At 40.4% G+C, this 22,309-nt stretch overlaps 3 protein-coding genes across 4 annotated transcripts; 2 read left to right on the plus strand and 1 right to left on the minus strand.

Moving 5' to 3' along the window:
• Positions 1-620: 620 nt before the first annotated feature.
• Positions 621-6,386, plus strand: LOC111798437 (translocase of chloroplast 90, chloroplastic-like). The gene is made up of 3 exons (XM_023681582.1): positions 621-895; positions 2,706-2,846; positions 3,793-6,386. The coding sequence occupies exons 2-3, from the start codon at positions 2,711-2,713 to the stop codon at positions 6,030-6,032; spliced, it is 2,376 nt and encodes a 791-aa protein (XP_023537350.1). The 5' UTR covers positions 621-895; positions 2,706-2,710; the 3' UTR covers positions 6,033-6,386.
• On the minus strand, positions 6,383-14,620 carry LOC111798439 (synaptotagmin-5-like). 2 transcript variants are annotated; one of them, XM_023681584.1, is made up of 12 exons: positions 14,176-14,620; positions 13,996-14,046; positions 12,594-12,714; positions 12,389-12,513; positions 11,206-11,307; positions 11,063-11,137; positions 10,913-10,992; positions 10,665-10,815; positions 10,353-10,583; positions 7,302-7,598; positions 7,099-7,212; positions 6,383-6,710 (listed from the first exon to the last, which is right to left on the minus strand). In XM_023681584.1, exons 1-12 carry the CDS (start codon positions 14,359-14,361, stop codon positions 6,564-6,566), a joined length of 1,680 nt encoding a protein of 559 aa, XP_023537352.1. In that variant the 5' UTR covers positions 14,362-14,620; the 3' UTR covers positions 6,383-6,563. The 2 variants fall into 2 exon arrangements, with proteins under 2 accessions (XP_023537352.1, XP_023537351.1); XM_023681583.1 differs by having other exon boundaries at positions 14,152-14,620.
• A 2,116-nt stretch (positions 14,621-16,736) lies between these two features.
• Positions 16,737-21,456, plus strand: LOC111798047 (putative chloride channel-like protein CLC-g). Its single transcript, XM_023681000.1, has 7 exons — positions 16,737-17,074; positions 17,151-17,351; positions 18,090-18,267; positions 19,139-19,401; positions 19,542-19,811; positions 19,895-21,029; positions 21,193-21,456. The coding sequence occupies exons 1-7, from the start codon at positions 16,932-16,934 to the stop codon at positions 21,325-21,327; spliced, it is 2,325 nt and encodes a 774-aa protein (XP_023536768.1). The 5' UTR covers positions 16,737-16,931; the 3' UTR covers positions 21,328-21,456.
• The last annotated feature ends 853 nt before the right edge of the window (positions 21,457-22,309 follow it).

Here is a 22,309-nt window from a genome sequence, read left to right on the forward strand (position 1 = left end):
CTCAGCAAGAAATGTAATTTTTGTCAAATCAACACAGGAATGTTTTTTGGTTTGATCTTACGCCCTAACTTATCCTCTATGGACGAACCTTATGGAGGAACCCTTGTATTTTCAAAACATTAGATTCTCACACTACTCAAACAGACATTCTCGCTTCCAGGTCCACCACTGCTCACACAAGTGCTTTCCTCTTAGACCACCATTGCTCACACAAGTGCTTTCCTCTTAGACGTAACGCTCTCGTCACTTAATTAAACCTCACTCTTAAAGTTCAACCAAACCTACTTTCCAACTTTTAAAATATTTATATATTTCAAGTTTACTAAATTTCTCATTTCATATTTAGAAAATCTTAATAANTTTTTTTTTTTTTTTTTTTTTTTTTTTGTCACAAGTGAGAAATGGATGCAATTATGGCATTGACCTCTCTCCTTCCTCCACGCGTCCATTCCTTACCCTTTCGCAAATCTATCAGATACAGCCAGAATCATTTCAGTAACATGCACTCTTACCCTCTAGTCCGTTAGATCCATAAACTATCTAAATTATCATGGTCCTTACCGTAGCTAATTATTTACCACGTTGTTCTCTCTTGTGCTTCGGGTTTCATTTCAGTTTCCAAAGTGTATTTCTGTCTTATCCCTTTTCTCCCGCCTTAGCCATCGATTTTTTTTTGCTTGTCATCGTTCTCACCGTACAACTCAATCGCCATCGGATGTATTCGGCCGGAGATTTGATGGTAGGTTTCCGGTGGGGAGTTCTGTAATTGGGATGAGACTGTAATCTTGGTACAATTTTCGCCTTGGTTCTTGGAGAAGTGGAGCTGATGCTATCTCTTCGTCGAGGATTTGTTTGATTGAGTTCGGGTTGACTTCTGGGAGGTTTGTTATTTGAGGTGAGAATTTATCTCTTCCTTTAACCACGTAGCTGAATTTTTGTTCTCGTTTTCGTTTCCATGCGTTCAATGGAGAATTTTTCTGGGTGGTTTGAATTTAATCTAGTGGAAGTGGATTTAGGTTGCTTTTTAGGTGATGGTTTATGGTGTTGTATGAGCTTGGAAGCGCCAATAGAGGGTGGAGAAAGATTATCGAATGAGGATTTGTAGTGATGGTTTTAGAATTGCATGCATATGGGAAAATGCCGAGTTGTCTCCGCTGAGTTTTTCTTGGTGTCGTCTTGCCTAATGATGTCTTGGATTAGTATGTTGGATTTTGCTTGATAGATCACAAGATTTTTAGGATTGAAGTTGAGGATGTATGTGAGGGGAAAATGTTTGTCTATTGGAGGGAAGCGAATATGATATGTATTCGGTCGGATTGACTATGGATTCGAGCCATAGCACACGGTTTCATAAAACCGTACGATTTTCCCGATCTAAATAAAGCAGGTTTTACATGAAGAAGATTTGGCTCAGCATGTTCTATTCGATACGGGTAGGAAAAGAACCCAACTCGGTATTATTAAAAAAATAGAGAAATCTCTTTGGACTGGATTTTCTTTAGTGTGTTTAGTAGATCTTGTGAACTCTGTCGTTCATTTCGTAGTAGTCGTAGAATATTTTGTTTTGATGATTTCTATGGGAAATTGGAAGCTATGAAAGATGGTGGATGTAGTTTTGAACTTGATCGAAGAAAATATTTATGAAGTTCCGGGCCTTTGCGAAGGACTTGATATTAATTCAAGGTGAATAGACTTTTGAAGTGGGTTGAAGGAAACCTATAGGTTCCACCACTGTGAAGAACAAATAGGAATTAAGGGGAGGTAGTTGGAGGAGTTAATGGGAACTTTTGTTACTGGGGATGAGGTGGGACAATAATCTTTATGTGTCCAATATTTGGTGTAGAGGACTTTTGTTGGGACTACATGGTAGTCATTACTGGGGAAACGTTCGAAGTGGTATATAGTCCACGGAACTATAGCTATGATTATTTTTTCATCTTCTGATTACATGGTCTCTTGTTTTCTGGTAGATGAAGGGGAAATGTTGCAAAATTTCTGGGAGGTATTGAATTTGAGAACCCTGGTAGACATCCTTACAGGTTGAATTAGTTGCCCTTCGTTGATTAAATAAAAAGATACTCGAGTGCCACCCCAAACAAAAAAAAAAACAAAAAAAACANGGGGGGGGGGAGCTAAATAGCTACAATTTGAGACCAAGATTCTAATCTCTTCCAATAACGTATCAACCAGCTCTCCTTGATTTCGTTTCTTCCACTGTGTTTTAGCAAAGAATAGTAGCATCATTGCTAGGAGAAGGAGATACCACAAGAAAGTTGCTCTGTATTGTGTTGTCAGTGGTGTTGTGAATGATCTTGCCAGTGACTCAGCAGTCAATTTTCTATAGAACTACTCTCACAATAAGAGCATTCAGTAATAACAATAAAAGGATCAAGTAATTTCTGAGAACATGCTTGAAGTACAAGAATTGAATCATTATCAAGTTTGGCCTAGGTAAACATCCTTTCAACTTCCAATTCATTCTCAATGTTGTATGACAATGGTGTCTTGCCCTCGTCTGACATCCTTACCATGTGAACCAAGCCATTTTAAGTAAATGGATTCATAATATTTTTCTTCCCATTTGGTGTACTTAGGGGGCATGATCAGTTGATAAATCACATGAACCATGGGTTTTTCAGCTACTGTTACTGTAGCCAATTTGGAAGTTCAAGCATTTTTGTTCGTAACTTTTTTATATTTCGCAGGCAGAATGAAGGGGGTTAGAGACTGGTTATTTTCTCAATTAGTATCCAAGTCAGTGGTTTCATCTAGACCATTACTGGGGAGTGACAGTTTCTTTGGTGAGGAAAATGTAGAACTCATGGATGAAGACCAAGATGATGGAGGTACGTGTCTGAATTGATGAATGTTTGTTTTTGTTTTAGATTCAAAATTTTCTGCCTCTGCTGATGGCATGGATTTTAAGAAAATTTATAGCTTGTTTGGATTACTTATCTTCCCTCTTGATGAAGAAATTCAAGAATATTTGGTCTTATGCTATTAAGCCTATCCTTTGGGAATGTGGATTTAGGTTAATTGTTGGTCTCTTCATGCCTTCCTTACCCCTAATTTTGTAACTCATTGTTGCTTGTGTTTTTGCTAATTTGGATTCGTTTCTATAGCCCCCTTGGCTTGTTGGGTGGATTGCTGATTCCCACCCCCACCTGTTTTGTATTCTTTGTTGATTATGAATTCATTTTGTTCTTAAAAAAGTAAAGTATACTATCTCCTTGAGAAATTATTTATTTCTTTTTCAATACTTTTCATGTGATTTTTTTCTTCCTGCCTGATTTGATCATTATTTGTATTTCATTAACTCGTTAGTTAATTAACTCTTTATGTTCTTCATCTGTAAAGATTCAAGAAACATATATATCTTCTGGTATCTCTTATTCTTGTACCCCAGGCCTCATTGGAGTCTGAATTATTGGTGGTGTATTGGCTTCATTGCTATTATTTGTGGCTAGATGTAGGCAGCTACCGAGCATTTTGAACTTTTTTTAATGTCCAAGTTCATGTCTTTCTTTCAAAACCTTAATGTTCTTCTATGTCAACCAATTTGTTCCGATGACTAGTCACAGGTTAGAAATATAATGTTGATGGGGCTATTTGGTCGCTGATTGGAGAAAATGGTTTTACAGAAGACTTCTTCTTTACTTTTAAAGCTGCTTAGTATCTCTTGCTTGAGCTATAATCTACTGTACAAGAATGTAAACTTGTTTTATGAACCTTTTCTGTCTTTTTTCTTTTTCGAACCTCTCAAATTATATAACAGAATATTATCTTCTGTAGTTGTACAAGCAACCAATATTGTAACACCCAGTGCCCCTCATACATCAGACTCTGGTGAGAATTTGGAGAACCAAGATGATTTGTTACTGGAACAGGTTCCTAGTGGAAATTCACCCCAATCTCAACATAGCTCTAACAGGGGAAAGATGGATGTCTTGACAAAGCTTGAGGACCTCCAAGTTCAGTTCTTTCGACTTCTACAGAGAATCGGCCAGACACAAAACAATTTGTTAGTGGAAAAGGTTCTGTACCGAATACATTTAGCCACTTTGATACAAGTAGGGGAATCAGATCTCATAAGAGTAAACCTTGGAAGGGGTAAAGCCAGCGCTAAAGCAGCTGAACAAGAAGCAACTGGGATACCAGAATCAAACTTCACATTTAGAATACTTGTACTGGGAAAAACCGGAGTTGGTAAGAGTGCTACAATAAACTCCCTCTTCGATCAAGCAAAAACTGACACTGATGCATTTCAACCAGCAACTGGTCGTATTCAGGAGATTGTGGGAACAATCAATGGGATTAAAGTATCCATCATTGATACCCCTGGTTTTTCACAATGTTCCTCAGGAAATATGAAGAGAAATAAGAAAATTATGTTTTCTGTGAAGAGATATATAAGAAAATCACCACCAGATATTGTTTTGTACTTTGAGCGCCTTGACGTCATAAATAAGAATCATGCTGATTACCTTCTGATGAAGCAAATAAGTGAGGTCTTTGGTTCTGCAATTTGGTTCAACACCATCCTGGTCTTGACTCATTGTTCCTCTGCTCTTCCGGAAGGACCTGATGGATATCCTGTCTCCTTTGAATCATATGTGGCCCATTCCTCAGAGATTTTGCAGCAAAATATTCACCAGGCATTGTCTGACCCTAGACTTGAAAATCCCGTCCTTTTGGTTGAAAACCATCCTCACTGTAAGAAAAATATTATGGGGGAAAAAGTCCTTCCAAATGGACAGGTCTGGAGATCACATTTCTTGTTGTTGTGCATTTGCACCAAAGTTTTGGGCAGCATTAATGCCCTTTTGAAATTTCAAAATTGCATTGAGCTAGGGCCATTGGCTAATACCCGGCTGCCTTCACTTCCCCACTTACTCTCATCTATTTTACGGCACCGAGGTATGTCAAGTCCATCAGGTGTGGGCTATGACATTGAAGCTATTCTACTCGGTGACAATGAAGAAGATGAGTATGATGATCTACCTTCTATTCGCATTCTAACGAAATCCCAATTTGAGAAATTGTCGAACTCACAGAAAAAGGAATACTTAGATGAGCTGGATTACAGGGAGACTCTATATTTAAAGAAACAGTTAAGAGAAGAGTATCGAAGGAGGAAGGAGGTCAAACTTTTAAATGATAGAGATTTGGTAGACAATGATAATAATGGTGATTTGCAGGCAATGCCGGAAGCAGAGGCTGTTCTTCTCCCAGATATGGCCGTTCCACCCAGTTTTGACTCAGATTGTTTTGTTCACAGATATCGTTGCGTTGCAGTAGACAATCAGTGGATTGTGAGACCTGTTCTTGACCCACAAGGATGGGATCATGACGTTGGCTTTGATGGGATAAATTTGGAAACAGCCATGGAGATGAACAAAAATGTTTTTACCTCAGTCACTGGACAGGTGAGCAAGGATAAACAGGTATTCAACATTCAATCTGAGTGTGCTGCTTCTTACATAGATTCACGGGGATCATCTTACACTTTAGGTCTAGATGTTCAATCTGCTGGTACAGATAGGATGTACACTGTTCATAGCAATGCTAAGCTGGGTAGCATTAAGCACAACGTTCCTGGAATTGGAGTTTCTTTGACATCTATCAAGAGAAATTGCTATTATGGGGCCAAGCTTGAAGATTCCATATCTGTAGGCAAGAGAGTAAAGTTTGTAGTCAGTGGTGGTCGTATTGAAGGAGCGGGACAAATGGTGTACGGTGGGAGCATAGAAGCTACTTTAAGGGGTAGAGACTACCCTGTCAGGAATGACCATCTCAGTCTAACAATGACAGTCCTCTCTTTCGATAAGGAAACGATGCTGAGTGGGAACGTAGAGTCTGAGTTTCGGCTTAGCCGAAGCATGAGAGTGTCAGTTAATGCCAACTTAAATACACGTAAAATGGGTCAGATCTGCATAAAAGCTAGTAGTTGTGAGCATTTGCAGATTGCTTTGATTTCAGCTTATACAGTCTTGAGAGCCCTTCTGCGTAGAAAGGAAATCGAAACATTGTAGTTTCCGATGATCTATGCCATTCTGAACTCAAAGCTGAGACTTGTCTGCAATTTTGAACTGAAATCGGTTGTTTTAAGTTCCAAGAGAATTAATATGAGATGTTTTAAAAGGCTACACATGATGAATTTTCCTTCTGTCTGTACATCGCTTTTCCAGAGAAGTACATTGCTAATTGCAAGCAGACAGGTTTTATTGTCGATATTGGCCAAGAGGTTTGAATACTTGGGGAAGAGTTGAGTTGATAATTGTACAGCGATAGATAAGGTTAGTTTTTATTCTTGAACTTCCTGAATAATCTACAATTTTTGTATTTATTGAACTCAGTTCCTATTAGCTATATTGAAACTTGAATCTGAATCTTATTTTATTTTTTAGGCTCAATGACATATAGGGTGAGAATTTCTATTTTTGACCTCAAAAATATAATGTATATTTCTTATACAAGACGTGAGACTCATTGTTCAACTGATCTGCTCTGAGAAGTAGGTATTGTACATCCTCAACTTACTGGTTTACAGTTCTGGGAATTGCTTAGGAATCACGGTAGATAGGCTGTGGCATCCATTTGAGGTGTAAATTTAACCGCCCTGACTTAGCTCCATCGAGTTCAAACGATTCCTTGTATTCCCCTTCTAATATTACTCTTGTAAGTGTCAAAATGCATCTGCCCATATAATCCTAATTGATCCAAGAAATCAATGTTAGTGAAGGGGAAGTTGCAACAAGTTCTAGTTGTATAATCTTTAGTGATTGTTGCAACGGTTAGACTGAGATCACTACAACATGAAGTAGAGGTGCTAAAACAAGTTAAAAGATTAAGACATGCTAAATATAATGGTCTTGGCCCACCGCTAGCAGATATTCTCCTCTTTAGGCTTTCCCTCAAGGTTTTTAAAACGCGTCTGCCAGGGAAAGGTTTCCACACCCTTATAAAAGGTGTTTCGTTCTCCTCTCCAACCAATGTGGGATCTAACGCTAAAAGATTGTATATGTTCTGTGAAGCCAGTCACAACTATATTTTAGCTCGAAATGAGACAAAAAAGATGGACATAAAACGGTGCCTCACCTTTCCAAAAGTGTCGTGATCCCAAACTTCAGCTATAAGCATGTCATGTAGTCCATCTTCAACAACGAAGTCAAAAGTCTGATTCCATATGGGATTTAAGCTCTCATTCACAACCTGAAATATGAAACTAAAGATCACAGAGGGAGGAGGAAAGGGCAAACAGGGATCGTTTTAGATCACAATTTCGGGTATCAGAGTTTTACCCTTGTTTTGTTCTTCATTTCTGATTTTTTCATGGTGAATACAACATATGGGTCAGACTTTCCTACAAGATCTGTTGCAGGCAAGTCTTCTGCAGATATCACAGTCACGGAAAGTACTCCTCTAATAATAACCCCTTTCCTCTTCGGCGTGACAGCTTGTCCGTTTTCGGTAGCTTCCGTTCCATTTGCCCGACTCTTGAGTACACTCTCTAAGGAAGTCATTGGAAAATCAGAGGCAAATGGATTTGTAAAGCCACTTTCCATACCGAAAGGACAGTATAGAAGCTCCAAGTGCACCTAATGAACACATTTAACAGAAAGACAAAAAATGCACTATCATATATAGGAAGTCTCTTCTTAGCAGAATCATGGGATTGCTTTAGATCACTACGAACTACTCAGGAATGTATCCGGGAAGACAATATGTCGAAAATCTTAATGAGGTATGAACATCAAGAATGTTGAACGTGGATAGTACGAGAAAGATTTAGTATAACGAGGATGAGCATGGACTCGCTTAAAAAGAAAAGACAATAGACACTGTTCTACATATTGTAACGGCCTAAGCCCACCACTTGCAGATATTGTTCTCTTTGGACTTTCATTTTCAGGCTTTCCCTCAAGGTTTTTAAAACACGTCTGATAGGGAGAGGTTTCCATGCCCTTATAAAGTATGTTTCGTTCTCCTCCCCAATCGATGTGGGATCTCACAATCCACCCCCCTTCGGGACCTAGCGTCCTCACTGGCATTAGTTCCCTTCTCCAATCGATGTGGGACTCTCCAATCCACCCTCCTTTGGGGCCTAGCATCCTTGCTGGCACACCACCTCGTGTCCACCCCACTTCAGAACTCAGACTCCTCGCTTGCACATCGCCCGGTGTCTGGCTCTGATACCATTTGTAATGGCCCTAGCCTACCGTTAGCAGATATTGTTTCTTTGGGCTTTTCCTTTCGGGCTTCCCGTCAAGGTTTTTAAAACATGTCTGCTAGAGAGAAGTTTCCACACCCTTATAAAGAATGTTTCATTCTCCTCCCCAACCGATGTGGGATCTCACACATATAAATGATATTGACACCGATAAGCAAAATGTTCATTAAAGGTGTTGTTACCTGCCCCCTGTTTTTATTATCTCTATGAACTTCCAGATCTTTAACCAGTTTCAACCACACATCCTTCACTTTACCCGGTTGAAGCTTGCTTAATCGTATCTGAGCACATCCTATAAGCTCAGAAGCCTGAAGTCCTTCATCGTCATAAACCTTCACGACCAAATGTTGTGTCGATTCATCTTCAACAACAAACTCAAAGTGCTCATTCCAAACTGGATTCAAATCATTGTTCTACAAAAGAAACCATCGAAATTCATAGTATATCCAAAAGGCGAAAGAGAGAACGAAGTTAAGAGAAGTAAGATAACTCACAATTATTTTGCTGGTCTTCATTCGGTCACGTAGAGGCCGAATGTATAACACGGCATATGGATCCGACTTTCCAATCAGATCCTTATTTGTCAACTCTTTTGCCTGCACAAGTTTCACCTCTAATATCCCAACAGGCTTCAATTCCAGGTCACTGAAACAATTAAAGTTGACCATCAAGCTCATAAGTGTAGTGAGCAAAGGCCACAAGACAACCTTGTGGCTAGCTCGTTCAGTTCCCATTCTCATACCTGTAATCTCCAGGCAAGATAGGGATAACTTTTCTAACAGGCCATGTAATAGAATCTTCTACAGCATCTCGAATTGTTCCCTGTGTTCATATATAAGCTCTATAGTTATAACAGTGATTCAGTGAATATAATGACAATTAATGATCACACCTCTAGTGCACTGTAAAGCCCAGGTATTGCTGAGATGTCCCCTCCAATAACTTTGAGTGTAAAGTCCAGCTTTTTCTGTTAAGATATTAGGTTTTGTCAATAAGGAAGTTTCCCTTGAGTATGAGTGGGAGTTTATGGGATACCTTTTGCCGTAAAGAAAAACAAACTGCACCAAAGCATGGGAATTCGTCAACCATAGGCTTGAATATCAACCTGAAAACGCCTGTGAATCCAATGTTTTTTACCTGAACAATGTAGTGCACGATGCAGATCAATGAGCTTTTGTAACCGTCTAAGCCTAAGCCTACCGCTAGCTGATATTGTCCTCTTTGAGCTTTCCTTTTCGAGATTCCGCTCAAGGTTTTTAAAAGGTGTCTGCTAGGGAGAGGTTTCCACACCCTTATAAAGAATGCTTCATTCCCCTCTCCAACTGATGTAGGATCTCACAATCCATCCCCCTTCGAGGCCCAGCATTCTCGCTGGCACTCGTTCCCTTCTACAATCAATGTGGGACTTCCCAATCCACCCCCTTCGAGGCCCAGTGTCCTTGCTGGCACATCGCCTAGTGTTTGGCTCTGATACCATTTGTAATAGACCAAGCCCACCGCTAGTAGATACTGTCCTTTTTGGGCTTTTCCTTTCGAGTTTCCCTCAAGGTTTTTAAAACGCATCTGCTAGAGAGAGGTTTCCACATCCTTATAAATAATGTTTTGTTCCACTCTTCAACCGATGTGNCCCTCAAGGTTTTTAAAACACGTCTGATAGGGAGAGGTTTCCATGCCCTTATAAAGTATGTTTCGTTCTCCTCCCCAATCGATGTGGGATCTCACAATCCACCCCCCTTCGGGACCTAGCGTCCTCACTGGCATTAGTTCCCTTCTCCAATCGATGTGGGACTCTCCAATCCACCCTCCTTTGGGGCCTAGCATCCTTGCTGGCACACCACCTCGTGTCCACCCCACTTCAGAACTCAGACTCCTCGCTTGCACATCGCCCGGTGTCTGGCTCTGATACCATTTGTAATGGCCCTAGCCTACCGTTAGCAGATATTGTTTCTTTGGGCTTTTCCTTTCGGGCTTCCCGTCAAGGTTTTTAAAACATGTCTGCTAGAGAGAAGTTTCCACACCCTTATAAAGAATGTTTCATTCTCCTCCCCAACCGATGTGGGATCTCACACATATAAATGATATTGACACCGATAAGCAAAATGTTCATTAAAGGTGTTGTTACCTGCCCCCTGTTTTTATTATCTCTATGAACTTCCAGATCTTTAACCAGTTTCAACCACACATCCTTCACTTTACCCGGTTGAAGCTTGCTTAATCGTATCTGAGCACATCCTATAAGCTCAGAAGCCTGAAGTCCTTCATCGTCATAAACCTTCACGACCAAATGTTGTGTCGATTCATCTTCAACAACAAACTCAAAGTGCTCATTCCAAACTGGATTCAAATCATTGTTCTACAAAAGAAACCATCGAAATTCATAGTATATCCAAAAGGCGAAAGAGAGAACGAAGTTAAGAGAAGTAAGATAACTCACAATTATTTTGCTGGTCTTCATTCGGTCACGTAGAGGCCGAATGTATAACACGGCATATGGATCCGACTTTCCAATCAGATCCTTATTTGTCAACTCTTTTGCCTGCACAAGTTTCACCTCTAATATCCCAACAGGCTTCAATTCCAGGTCACTGAAACAATTAAAGTTGACCATCAAGCTCATAAGTGTAGTGAGCAAAGGCCACAAGACAACCTTGTGGCTAGCTCGTTCAGTTCCCATTCTCATACCTGTAATCTCCAGGCAAGATAGGGATAACTTTTCTAACAGGCCATGTAATAGAATCTTCTACAGCATCTCGAATTGTTCCCTGTGTTCATATATAAGCTCTATAGTTATAACAGTGATTCAGTGAATATAATGACAATTAATGATCACACCTCTAGTGCACTGTAAAGCCCAGGTATTGCTGAGATGTCCCCTCCAATAACTTTGAGTGTAAAGTCCAGCTTTTTCTGTTAAGATATTAGGTTTTGTCAATAAGGAAGTTTCCCTTGAGTATGAGTGGGAGTTTATGGGATACCTTTTGCCGTAAAGAAAAACAAACTGCACCAAAGCATGGGAATTCGTCAACCATAGGCTTGAATATCAACCTGAAAACGCCTGTGAATCCAATGTTTTTTACCTGAACAATGTAGTGCACGATGCAGATCAATGAGCTTTTGTAACCGTCTAAGCCTAAGCCTACCGCTAGCTGATATTGTCCTCTTTGAGCTTTCCTTTTCGAGATTCCGCTCAAGGTTTTTAAAAGGTGTCTGCTAGGGAGAGGTTTCCACACCCTTATAAAGAATGCTTCATTCCCCTCTCCAACTGATGTAGGATCTCACAATCCATCCCCCTTCGAGGCCCAGCATTCTCGCTGGCACTCGTTCCCTTCTACAATCAATGTGGGACTTCCCAATCCACCCCCTTCGAGGCCCAGTGTCCTTGCTGGCACATCGCCTAGTGTTTGGCTCTGATACCATTTGTAATAGACCAAGCCCACCGCTAGTAGATACTGTCCTTTTTGGGCTTTTCCTTTCGAGTTTCCCTCAAGGTTTTTAAAACGCATCTGCTAGAGAGAGGTTTCCACATCCTTATAAATAATGTTTTGTTCCACTCTTCAACCGATGTGGGATCTCACAATCCATCCCCCTTCGAGGCCTAGCATTCTCCTGGCACTCGTTCCCTTCTTCAATCAATGTGGGACCTCCCAATCCACCCCCCTTCGAGGCCAGCATCCTTGCTAGCACATCGTCTGGTGTTTGGCTCTAATACCATTTGTAACAGACAAAGCCCACCGTGAGTAGATACTGTCCTCTTTGGGCTTTTCCTTTCGAGTTTTCCCTCAAGATTTTAAGACACGTTCGCTAAAGAGAGGTTTTCACACTTTTATAAAGAATGTTTTGTTTCTCTCTCCAACCGATGTGGGATCTCACAGCTTTCCTATCACAATCTTGCATATGTGAAAGTACTTTGAAATACGAACTTTAAAGATCATCTAATTCTTGAACCGTTAATTTTTTCAGAAGAGTTCATCCATTGCTTAGTCAACCACAAAGAAGCTCTCAAGTTCAACTTATTACCTAAGTTATATATACAGAAACAAGATCTGGTATGATTAACTATGACATACTTTCCCGAATGGACCTAACCAAATTTTTTGCAAAGGGTGAGAGAACGAGTCACTTCGACGATAATGGAAGTTGAAGTCTATCAGTTCATACCTGCACGGGTAGTGCAACGCCTAGTCTAGTCTTTATATCGAGTATTATACTTTGATTGCCATCCCACTGCATTTCCAACTCCATAGTGATACCATCAGTTCCCCCATCTTCAATTATAGAAATTCCTGTCAAGTAGAATAGGACAGTTAGAACTTCAGATAATGTTTACAGACTACAAACTCATCAATCTCCATCTTGAACAAACCTGTGAATTGAGGAGCCACAGTGCCAAGAGTGAACCTGGAAAACTTGAGTGATGACAGTATGATAGGTCTGTATTGTTCAAGAACAGGCTCTACTGAAGATCTTATCAGATCAGAAGCTGCCTGTCACACGAAATCAACCAAACAAGTAAGAGATAACTGTATCAGCCCAAGCCGACCACTAGTAGATATTATCTGCTTTGGCCCATTATGTATAACCGTCCGCCTCACAGTTTTAAAATGTGTCTATTAGGGAGAGGTTTCTACACTCTTATAAAAAATGCTTTGTTCCCCTCTCCAAGCAATATAGGATTTCAGAATCCACCCTCTTTGGAAGGCAACGTCCTCGCTGCCACACCACTCGGTGTCTGACTCTCCTACCTTTGTAACAGTCCAAGCTCACTGCTAGTAGATATTATTTGGATTGGCCCGTTACGTATCGCTGTCAGCCTCACGGTTTTAAAATGCATCTACTAGGAAGAGGTTTCTACATTCTTATAAAAAATGCTATGTTCTCCTCTCCAACCGATGTGAGATCTCACAATCTCGCTGGCTCACCACCCAGTGTCTAGCTCTGATACCATTTGTAATCGTCCAAGCCCACCACTAATAGATATTGTCCGTTTTGACCCGTTACGTATTGCCATCAGCCTCACGATTTTAAAATGCGTCTATTAGGAGGTTTCTACACTTTTATAAAGAATGTTTTGTTCCCTTCTCCAACCGATGTAGGATCTTGCAATCTCACAAGCACACTGTCCAGTGTCTGGCTCTGATACCATTGGTAACAGTCCAAGCCCATTGCCTAAGCCCACTACTAGTATATATTGTCTACATTGGCCCGTTACGTATTGTCGTCAGCCTCACGGTTTCAAAATGCGTCTATTAGGAATATGTCTCTACACTCTTATAAAGACCCCCTCCAACCGATGTGAGATCTTAGAATCTCGCAGGCACACCGCTCAGTGTCTGGCTCTGATACCATTTGTAACTGTCCAAACCCATCGCCCAAACCCACTGTTAGTAGATATTGCCGTCAGCCTCATGGTTTTAAAAAAACGCGTATACTAGGGAGATGTTTCTACACCCTTATAAAGAATGTTTTGTTCCCCTCTCCAACCTATGTGGGATCTCACAATCTCACTAGCACACCGCCCGGTGTCTAACTCTGATACTATTTGTAACAGTTCAAACCCACCACTAATAGATATTGTCTGTTTTGGTCTGTTACATATCGCCATCGACCTCACGATTTTAAAATGTGTCTACCAGGGAGAGGTTTCCACACCCTTATAAAGAATGCTTCGTCTCCTCTCCGACCGACGTGGGATCTCACGTCAACACACCAAGAACAGACAATTAGAGACAAATATAAGTAAAACCCGACAAAAACAAACAATCTACCTCATTAACATATGGCCAAATCTTGGTAAGATGCTGATTGAGCCAAGTCAGCTGCAAAAATGGGGAAACAGAACCAATGTTAATCCACCATGAACATGAAAACTAAATAACTTCATACACAAGTGAAACACAAGGAAAAGTGTGAAGAAAACTCAAGTTTTGGGTCTGGGAAAAGACGACCCAAGAGGGATAATACTGAGGAGGCAAGATCTTTCTCGAATCATCCACTGTCATTCTAGCAAAAGCAGCGATTGTAGCAGCAAGATCAGCCCGTCGCTTCGACCGGACATTCTCGGACTTCACAAAGCTGACGATGAGACCTAACCCGACAAACACACCGAGCACAAGACCTAGCACAAACGCCATTAGAGCTACTTTTTGCGAGCTTCAGTGGATTTAGGAACAAAAACCCATAAAAGAACACATTGAATACAGATGGAAAGAGAGAATTGAAGAGGTGGGAAGAACAGTGTGAGTGGATGTTTGCGCTGTAATTGACGTGTCGTCGATGAACTCGAGCTGAAAATGGACGGATGAGTTGCTAATCAGTGTACTTTTTTGTGAATGTCGTTATTCCGGATGAGTTGCCGACACGACAACGTCGGGCTTGGATCTTTCTGTCTCAAATGGTTGGCCTTTATTAATAAGAACACAACAAATATCAATGAATTTTAAAAGGGTATGAAAGAAATGAAATAAAAAGTGCTTACTTTTTGAGATAGTGACCTGAAGAGAAATAAATTATGATATATGACTATGTGCCCATCATAGAATTGTGGATGAATGTGTAGTGTAGGAGGTAAGAGTTTAGCGAGTGATATTCATTTAACCCGGTTGCACTCGTGGGACTCGCCTCTAAATGAGTAGAGGTTATATTTTCCATCTCCATCCCCACCCAATTCTTCGACCCACCCCGTCTTCTGCCCGCTTCAAATAGACTTCTTAAGTTTCATATATTTGTCTTCTAAGTTTCAATTGGTTTAATGTCTTGCTTTCATTCGTTTGATTTGTGTAATAAAAAATGTTTTTGACATTTGGATTACCTTTCTTTGGTGCTAATTTGACTCATATATTGTGATATCGTGCATTGGTTGGGAGGAGAACGAAACACCTTTTATAAGGGTGTGGAAACCTTCCCCTAGCATACGCGTTTTAAAGCTTTGAGGGGAAGCCCGAAAAGGAAAGCCCAAAGAGGACAATATATGTTAGCGGTGGAATTGAGCCATTACAAATGGTATCAGAGCCAGACATCGAACAATGTGCCCGTGTGGAGGTTGTGTCCCCAAAGGGGGGTAGACACGAGGCACACTGGGCCCCGAAGGGAATGGATTTGGTGGGGTCCCACCTCAATTGGAGAAAGGACGTTGGGCCCTGAAGCGGGTGGATTGTGATATCCCACATTGGTTGGGAGGAGAACGAAACACCATTTATAAGGGTGTGGAAACATTTTCCCTAGTAGACACGTTTTAAAGCCTGAAAGGGAAAACCCAAACAGGACAGTATCTGTTAGCGGTGGACGTAGGTCGTTACAAATGGTATCTGAGCCAGACACCAGACTATGTGTCAGCGAGGAAGCTGTTTCCCGAATGAGGGTTAAGACACAAGGCGGTGTGCTAGTAAGGACACTGGGTCCTGAAGGGGGGTGGATTGTGATATCCCACATTGGTTGGGGAGTAGAACGAAACACCTTTTATAAGGGTGCGGAAACCTTCCCCTAGCAGACGCGTTTTAAAGTCTTGAGGGGAAGCCCGAAAAGGAAAGCTCAAAAAACACAATATCTGCTAGCAGTGGACCTGGGCTATTACATATATAAACTTCTCGAGTTACTAATATTGACATGAAATAGGATAAAAAAGGATTTCATCAATCTCGTTATGAAAGAGACGCTAAGGTAGGATTGACTACTTTGAATGGAGAGTAGGCATTAAATACATAGGCCTATGTTAGGGATATACAATGTAGTAGGACACTCTAGGAAAGTTGGTCACAATCAACATAATGCAATACCCACCATCTTGAGTTTGGTACTCAATCTAAAATTCAAATCATTTCATTTATTTACAAATATTCTAATCATCCCTTTTTTTTTTTCCAAACAAAATTCATATGTTCAAATATATTATAATTCGATTTTTTTTAAAATAATTATAAATAATTAAACCAATCAAAATTTTGTTGATACAAGAAAATATATATTATATTCATGGAAGGATAAATTTTAATTAAAAAAAAGATAGAATTTTGGAAAAGTTTAATTTAAAAGTCGGTATCTATTCGATGTCTACATAAATAAATAATTTCTTTTATCGGGTTGGTAGATAGTTATTTTTCAAATGTACTTTTGTATTGAATCTATTCTCGCACAGTGTCAAATAATATATTTATGATTAATATCTTATTTAATAAAGTGATCATACCGCGTATGAACTAGTTTGAGTGATTATGTAAAACTCATCCAATAATACATTTTGCTCGATCACTCCTATTTGAAATTATAGTCTAAATCGACAATTTATATTGTAATTACCACTATTTTTATTCGTTATCTAAGAATGTGTTGATAACCCTGATTAATAAACAAGCTTAAACGATGTTAAGTATGTATTAAGTTATATGCATGATTATTCAATTAAATTAATGGGTAAAAATTTATAACTTCCAAATTGAAGAATATTGAAAGAAGTTCCAAATTTGTAATGAACAAAACTTGGGATTTTTGGAAGATCCAAATTTATTTTTGTCTTTCTCTTATTGAAAACTTAGTAAATGGTCAGTTTTCATTCTTTCTTCTTGGAAATGAAAGACGAGAGAGGCGACTAAAGAGTGCTTGGGCCAAATTAATCCAATAAAATCGATACGGTAAGGCTTCATCCAGTCAACCAATTGGATACCCATTTCGTTTAAAATCACAATTCTGTGTCAGAGGAAGGTTGTCGATGGATGCCGCCAACCCCAGCAATGGCGATGAGGAATCCATTATCACTCCCTTGCTTGCTCCTCAGAGATTGCTTGTCAATTCTTCCTCACAGGTCGCCCTTGTTGGCGCTAATATCTGCCCCATTGAAAGCCTTGATTACGAGTGAGTTCAGTTCTTTGTTCGTCTGGGGTTTTGATTTTCGGTTCTGTTTTGATTCATTGTGTCTCGTGTTTTACAGGATTTTTGATAATGATTTCTTCATGCAAGATTGGAGGAGTCGTGAGGATTTTCAGATATTTCAATACTTGGTTATTAAATGGTTGTCTTGTTTCTTGATCGGTCTGATTATGGGTCTTGTTGGGTTCTTCAACAATCTGGCGGTGGAGAATATTGCAGGGAAGAAGTTTGTTGTTACTTCGAATATGATGCTTGAGGGCAGGTACTGATTTCGTTCATGTTCTTCTGTGCTTCTGTTGATTGAAATCTTTGCAATCTGTTCTGTTTGTTTTGGTGGAAATGGGTTAGTAGAAATGTGATTGATGTACTGATTTCATTGAGTTCGGAAAGAAAAACTATGAGATCTCACCTTGGTTGGAGAGGGGAACGAAGCGTTCCTTATAAGGGTATGGATACCTCTCCCTAGTAGATGCGTTTTAAAATCATGAGGCTGCGATATGTAACGGCCTAAAGAGAACAATATCTGCTAGCGGTGGGTTTAGGTTGTTACAAATGGTATTAGAGCTAGACACTGAGTGGTGTGCCAGCGAGGACACTGGGTCGTCAAGGGGGGTGGATTGTGAGATCTTACATCGGTTGGAGAGGGGATCGAAGCAATCCTTATAAGGGTGTGGAAACCTCTCCCTAGTAGATGTGTTTTAAAATCATGAGGCTGCGATATGTAACGGCCTAAAGAGGACAATATCTGCTAGCGGTGGGTTTGGGTTGTTACAAATGGTATTAGAGCTTGGCCCCTAAAGAGGGTGGATTGTGAGATCCCACACTGGTGAGAGAGGAAATCTCTCCCTAGCATACGCGTTTTAAAAATGTGAAGCTGACAGCGATACGTAACTGGCCAAAGCGTACAATGTCTGCTAGCGGTGGGCTTGAGTTTGGGTTGTTACAAAAACTCGTAACCATTTTCCAAGATATATTGATGGAAGTCTGAAAGTTCTTTCAGGTATTGGATGGCTTTTCTTGTTTTCTCTGTTTCAAATCTACTTCTCACCCTATTCGCATCTGTCATTACGGCATTGATCTGCCCCCTAGCAGCCGGCTCAGGTATACCAGAAGTAAAGGCTTATCTGAATGGTGTGGACGCCCCAGGAATATTATCGCCCAGGACATTGTTAGTGAAGGTAAAACAGTTCTTTGAACGTTTATCGTTGTGTTTCAGATATCTATAACCTCGGTTTCTTACTGTCATCGTAGAAACATAGATAGGGTCGACGACGGAACGAACAACCTGTTCTTTTTAGATCGGATTATGCTTTGAGGTGTAGCGCCTGGTTAAGACAAACCGAGTGTTCCTTCTGTTATTGTACATTTTAGTTATAGAGTTGCTCCTTTGTTTGAAGCGTGTAGTAACGTCCGATGCCCCTTTTCATTTCCATCAAGTAAGATTACACGTTTGGTTGATATGAATTCTTGATTTTGTTGCCGTTTTAGAATACATCGTTATTTAGTAACGTCTGAAGTTACTCTTAGCGCCCCTTTAACAAAGAGTCGAGTAATTTAGGATGGTTTCTCTTTTGCAAAATTTTTTGGAATAGAGTCGAGTAATAGGTAGTTACATGTCTGGGTTTAGAGCATTTTGTTGTGACTGGTTGGAGAAGGGAACGAAGCATTCTTTGTAAGAATGTGGAAACCTCTTCCTAGCAGACACATTTTAAAAACCTTGAGGGGAAGCTTGAAAGGAAAAAGCTAAAGAGAAGAATATCTGCTAGTGGTGGGTTTGGACTGTTACAGTTGGTATCAGAGCTAGACATTAGCCAGTGAGGACGCTGGGCCTCCCAAGGGGGTGGATTGTGAGATCCCATATCGATTGGAGAAGGGAACGAAGCATTACTTGTAAGGGTGTTGAAACTTCTCTCTAGCAGACATGTTTTAAAACTGTGAGGTTGACGGCGATACGAACGGGCCAAAACAAACAATATCTGCTAGCGGTGGGTTTGAGTTGTTATGTCCTTCCTCTTGAAGCCAGAGTCCATGAATATGGTTTGATTGCAGATTATTGGCAGCATTGCTATCGTGTCGTCATCTATGGTCGTTGGAAAAGCTGGGCCTATGGTTCATACCGGGGCATGTGTTGCATCCTTGGTAGGTCAGGGGTGTTTCAAAGTATTTGGTTTAACTTGGAGATGGCTATACCATCTCAAGAAGGATCGAGATAGGCGGGATCTTGTAACATGTGGTGCTGCTGCTGGAATCGCTGCTGCTTTTCGTGCTCCCGTTGGGGGCGTGTTGTTTGCTTTTGAAGAGATGGCATCATGGTATGTTTAATAACTCGGTATGTAGTCAGTTTTCGCGTCATTATCTGATTCGAACTGCGTTCGTTCGGAATCTTAGGAGCTGTGAATGCTGTGTTAGCATATTTGAACGAACGACCTTCTCACGTTGACTATCGTCACAGGTGGAGAAGCGCCCTTCTGTGGCGAGCATTTTTCACGACGGCTATCGTTGCTGTCGTATTACGCTCACTGATCGATGTTTGTTTGAATGGATTATGTGGATTGTTTGGTAAAGGGGGACTCATAATATTTGATACCTACTCAGACTTCCCCTCATATCACCTCAAAGATCTACCTCCTGTGCTTGCCCTTGCTTTCATTGGAGGCATTCTTGGAAGCTTTTATAATTTTCTTTTAACCAAAGTTCTTCGTGTTTACAATCTCATACATGAGTGAGTTCTTTCTTTATTGTTCGTAAATGCCACGAAGCTTTTCGAGTTTCGATTCTCATTGTGCTCCGTTTGTTTCTCTCCAGGAAAGGCATTGTTTACAAAGTTTTACTGGCTTGCTCTGTCTCGATTTTCACGTCATGTCTTCTTTTCGGATTACCGTGGTTCGCATCGTGCCAACCTTGCCCGTCAAGTGCTCGAGAAATCTGTCCTACGATAGGTCGATCGGGTAACTTCAAGAAGTTTCAGTGTTCTTCTGGTCACTACAATGATCTTGCAAGTCTTATATTTAACACCAATGATGACGCCATAAAGAACCTCTTTAGCAAAGGCACAGACTCTGAGTTTCAATTCTCATCAATGCTCACATTTTTCGTTACATGTTTTTCGTTGAGCGTTCTTAGTTACGGTACGGTTGCTCCGGTTGGCTTGTTTGTTCCTGTTATTGTGACAGGAGCTTCTTATGGTCGTTTTGTTGGAATGGTTGTCGGTCCATACACGAACCTTAGCCATGGCTTCTTTGCCATATTGGGTGCTGCTTCGTTTCTCGGGGGGTCGATGAGGACGACCGTTTCTTTATGTGTTATTATGCTCGAATTGACCAATAATTTGTTGCTGCTGCCTTTAGTAATGTTGGTTCTCCTTATTTCCAAGACTGTGGCTGATGCTTTCAACTGTAATATTTACAACCAGATCATGAAAGCCAAGGGGTTCCCTTACCTAGAAGGCCATGTTGAGCCATACATGAGGCAGCTGACTGTTGCCAGTGTGTTAACAAGTCCACTTCAATTATTCCGTGGCATCGAGAAGGTTCGTAACGTAGTAAACGTTCTCAAATGGACGAGCCATCACGGATTTCCCATCATCGATGAGCCTCCTTTCTCGGAATTCCCTGTTTTATATGGTCTAATTCTCAGAGCTCATCTCATCGTGTTGTTAAAGAAGAAAGCTTTCTTGTCGGTTCCAACACTAGGATTAGAAAGACAGGATGCCTTAAAGCTATTATCAGCTGATGATTTTGCAGTGATGGGTTCGGGCGATGTCGATCGGATTGAAGATATTCAGTTGACTGATGAAGAGATGGAGATGTTCATCGATCTACATCCATTCGCTAATACCTCGCCTTGTACTGTCTTGGAAACGATGTCATTAGCAAAGGCTTTCGCAATTTTTCGAGAAACTGGTTTAAGACACATGCTGGTGATGCCTAAGGTCCCCGGGGTGAGTGACTTTCATGTATCTTGAGTCTCGTAATTTCTTTGCACCTAAGGAACAACACGAAGTAGAATTGGATGTCGTCGACACGAGTTTCATAAGTTTTTATTCACTGTTCTTAAAGTTTTGAGGTTTAGAACGTTTGGCTAACGTGTTTGCCTTATTGCAGAGATCGCCCGTGGTCGGTATATTGACTCGGCACGACTTTATGCCGGATTACATTCTGAGTTTGCATCCATTGCTAGAGAAGAGCAGATGGAAAAGGTTAAGAATCAAATTTCATCTGAAGAAAAAATTCTTCTAGTGGATCACCAAACATATAGAAAGGGCAAGTGATCAACAATCACTACACAGGAACTGTTAGAACATCACATTATAAAAACTTTAGTAAAAATTGTTTACCTTCTAATTGAGAAAGCGTTTTTCTTATGAACTCCAAAAGTTTCAATCGGGGCAGCTATCGTGCAACACTTTCTAACCTAGCGAATAGGTGGCGTACGAAAAATGGTTTGTATAGATGATTTTGACGTAGTCTTAATCTTCGATTCATGTTTTGAGAGAAAATATTTTTGTAAAACGTGATCGAGAAAGCATTGTAAATGTCAATTGCATCGAAAATATGTAGACAAGAGAGTTTACAATAGTGGGTCGAAGAGGTTTTATGACTACTTGGTTTCCTTATAGTACATTTTGAGGTATTTCATGTCGGTCATAAGCCCTAAACAAGCATGATGGTGATACCACACACTTCGTTGTTTTCTTATAGTACATTTTGAGGCATTTTATGTTGACTAGAAGCCCTAAACAATTATGATCGTGACACCACACAATTCGTACTTAGCCTCCCTATAGTACATTTTGAGACATTTCATGTCGGCTATAAGCTATAAACAAGCATGATACCACACACTTCGTACTTGATCTCCCTATTACACTTTGAGGCATTTTATGTCAGCTACAAGTCCTAAACAAGCATGATCGTGACACCACACTTCGTACTTGACCTCTCTAATAGTACATTTTGAGACATTTTATGTCAATCGCAAGTCCTAAACAAGCATGATCGTGAAATCCTAAAGTCGCTACCATCTTCGAGAGTTAGAATTTGAGACGGTTTTACCATCCCTAAAGTCGCTACCATCTTCGAGAGTTAGAATTTGAGACGGTTTTACCATCTTTGAGAGTTAGAATTTGAGACGGTTCTACCATCTTCGAGAGTTAGAATTTGAGACGGTTCTTAGTGGAGCCTATAGAGTTAGAATTTGATAAATGTAACTTTTTAGCCA

This window comes from Cucurbita pepo, chromosome LG07 (genome assembly GCF_002806865.2).
Source record: "Cucurbita pepo subsp. pepo cultivar mu-cu-16 chromosome LG07, ASM280686v2, whole genome shotgun sequence".
Taxonomy (NCBI): domain Eukaryota; kingdom Viridiplantae; phylum Streptophyta; class Magnoliopsida; order Cucurbitales; family Cucurbitaceae; genus Cucurbita; species Cucurbita pepo.

What these genes read in the sequence shown, in the direction of transcription:
- LOC111798437 (XM_023681582.1), top strand. Translation starts at nt 2,711, where the DNA reads ATGAAGGGGGTTAGAGACTGGTTATTTTCTCAATTAGTATCCAAGTCA. An exon ending in TGAAGACCAAGATGATGGAG is followed by an intron (nt 2,847 to 3,792) that starts GTACGTGTCTGA and finishes TATCTTCTGTAG; the next exon opens with TTGTACAAGCAACCAATATT.
- LOC111798439 (XM_023681583.1), bottom strand. Translation starts at nt 14,361, where the DNA reads ATGGCGTTTGTGCTAGGTCTTGTGCTCGGTGTGTTTGTCGGGTTAGGT. An exon ending in GCGTTGCACTACCCGTGCAG is followed by an intron (nt 11,308 to 12,388) that starts GTATGAACTGAT and finishes TACATTGTTCAG; the next exon opens with GTAAAAAACATTGGATTCAC. An exon ending in GTTTTTCTTTACGGCAAAAG is followed by an intron (nt 11,138 to 11,205) that starts GTATCCCATAAA and finishes ATATCTTAACAG; the next exon opens with AAAAAGCTGGACTTTACACT.
- LOC111798047 (XM_023681000.1), top strand. Translation starts at nt 16,932, where the DNA reads ATGGATGCCGCCAACCCCAGCAATGGCGATGAGGAATCCATTATCACT. An exon ending in AATATGATGCTTGAGGGCAG is followed by an intron (nt 17,352 to 18,089) that starts GTACTGATTTCG and finishes AAGTTCTTTCAG; the next exon opens with GTATTGGATGGCTTTTCTTG. An exon ending in TTTGAAGAGATGGCATCATG is followed by an intron (nt 19,402 to 19,541) that starts GTATGTTTAATA and finishes CTATCGTCACAG; the next exon opens with GTGGAGAAGCGCCCTTCTGT.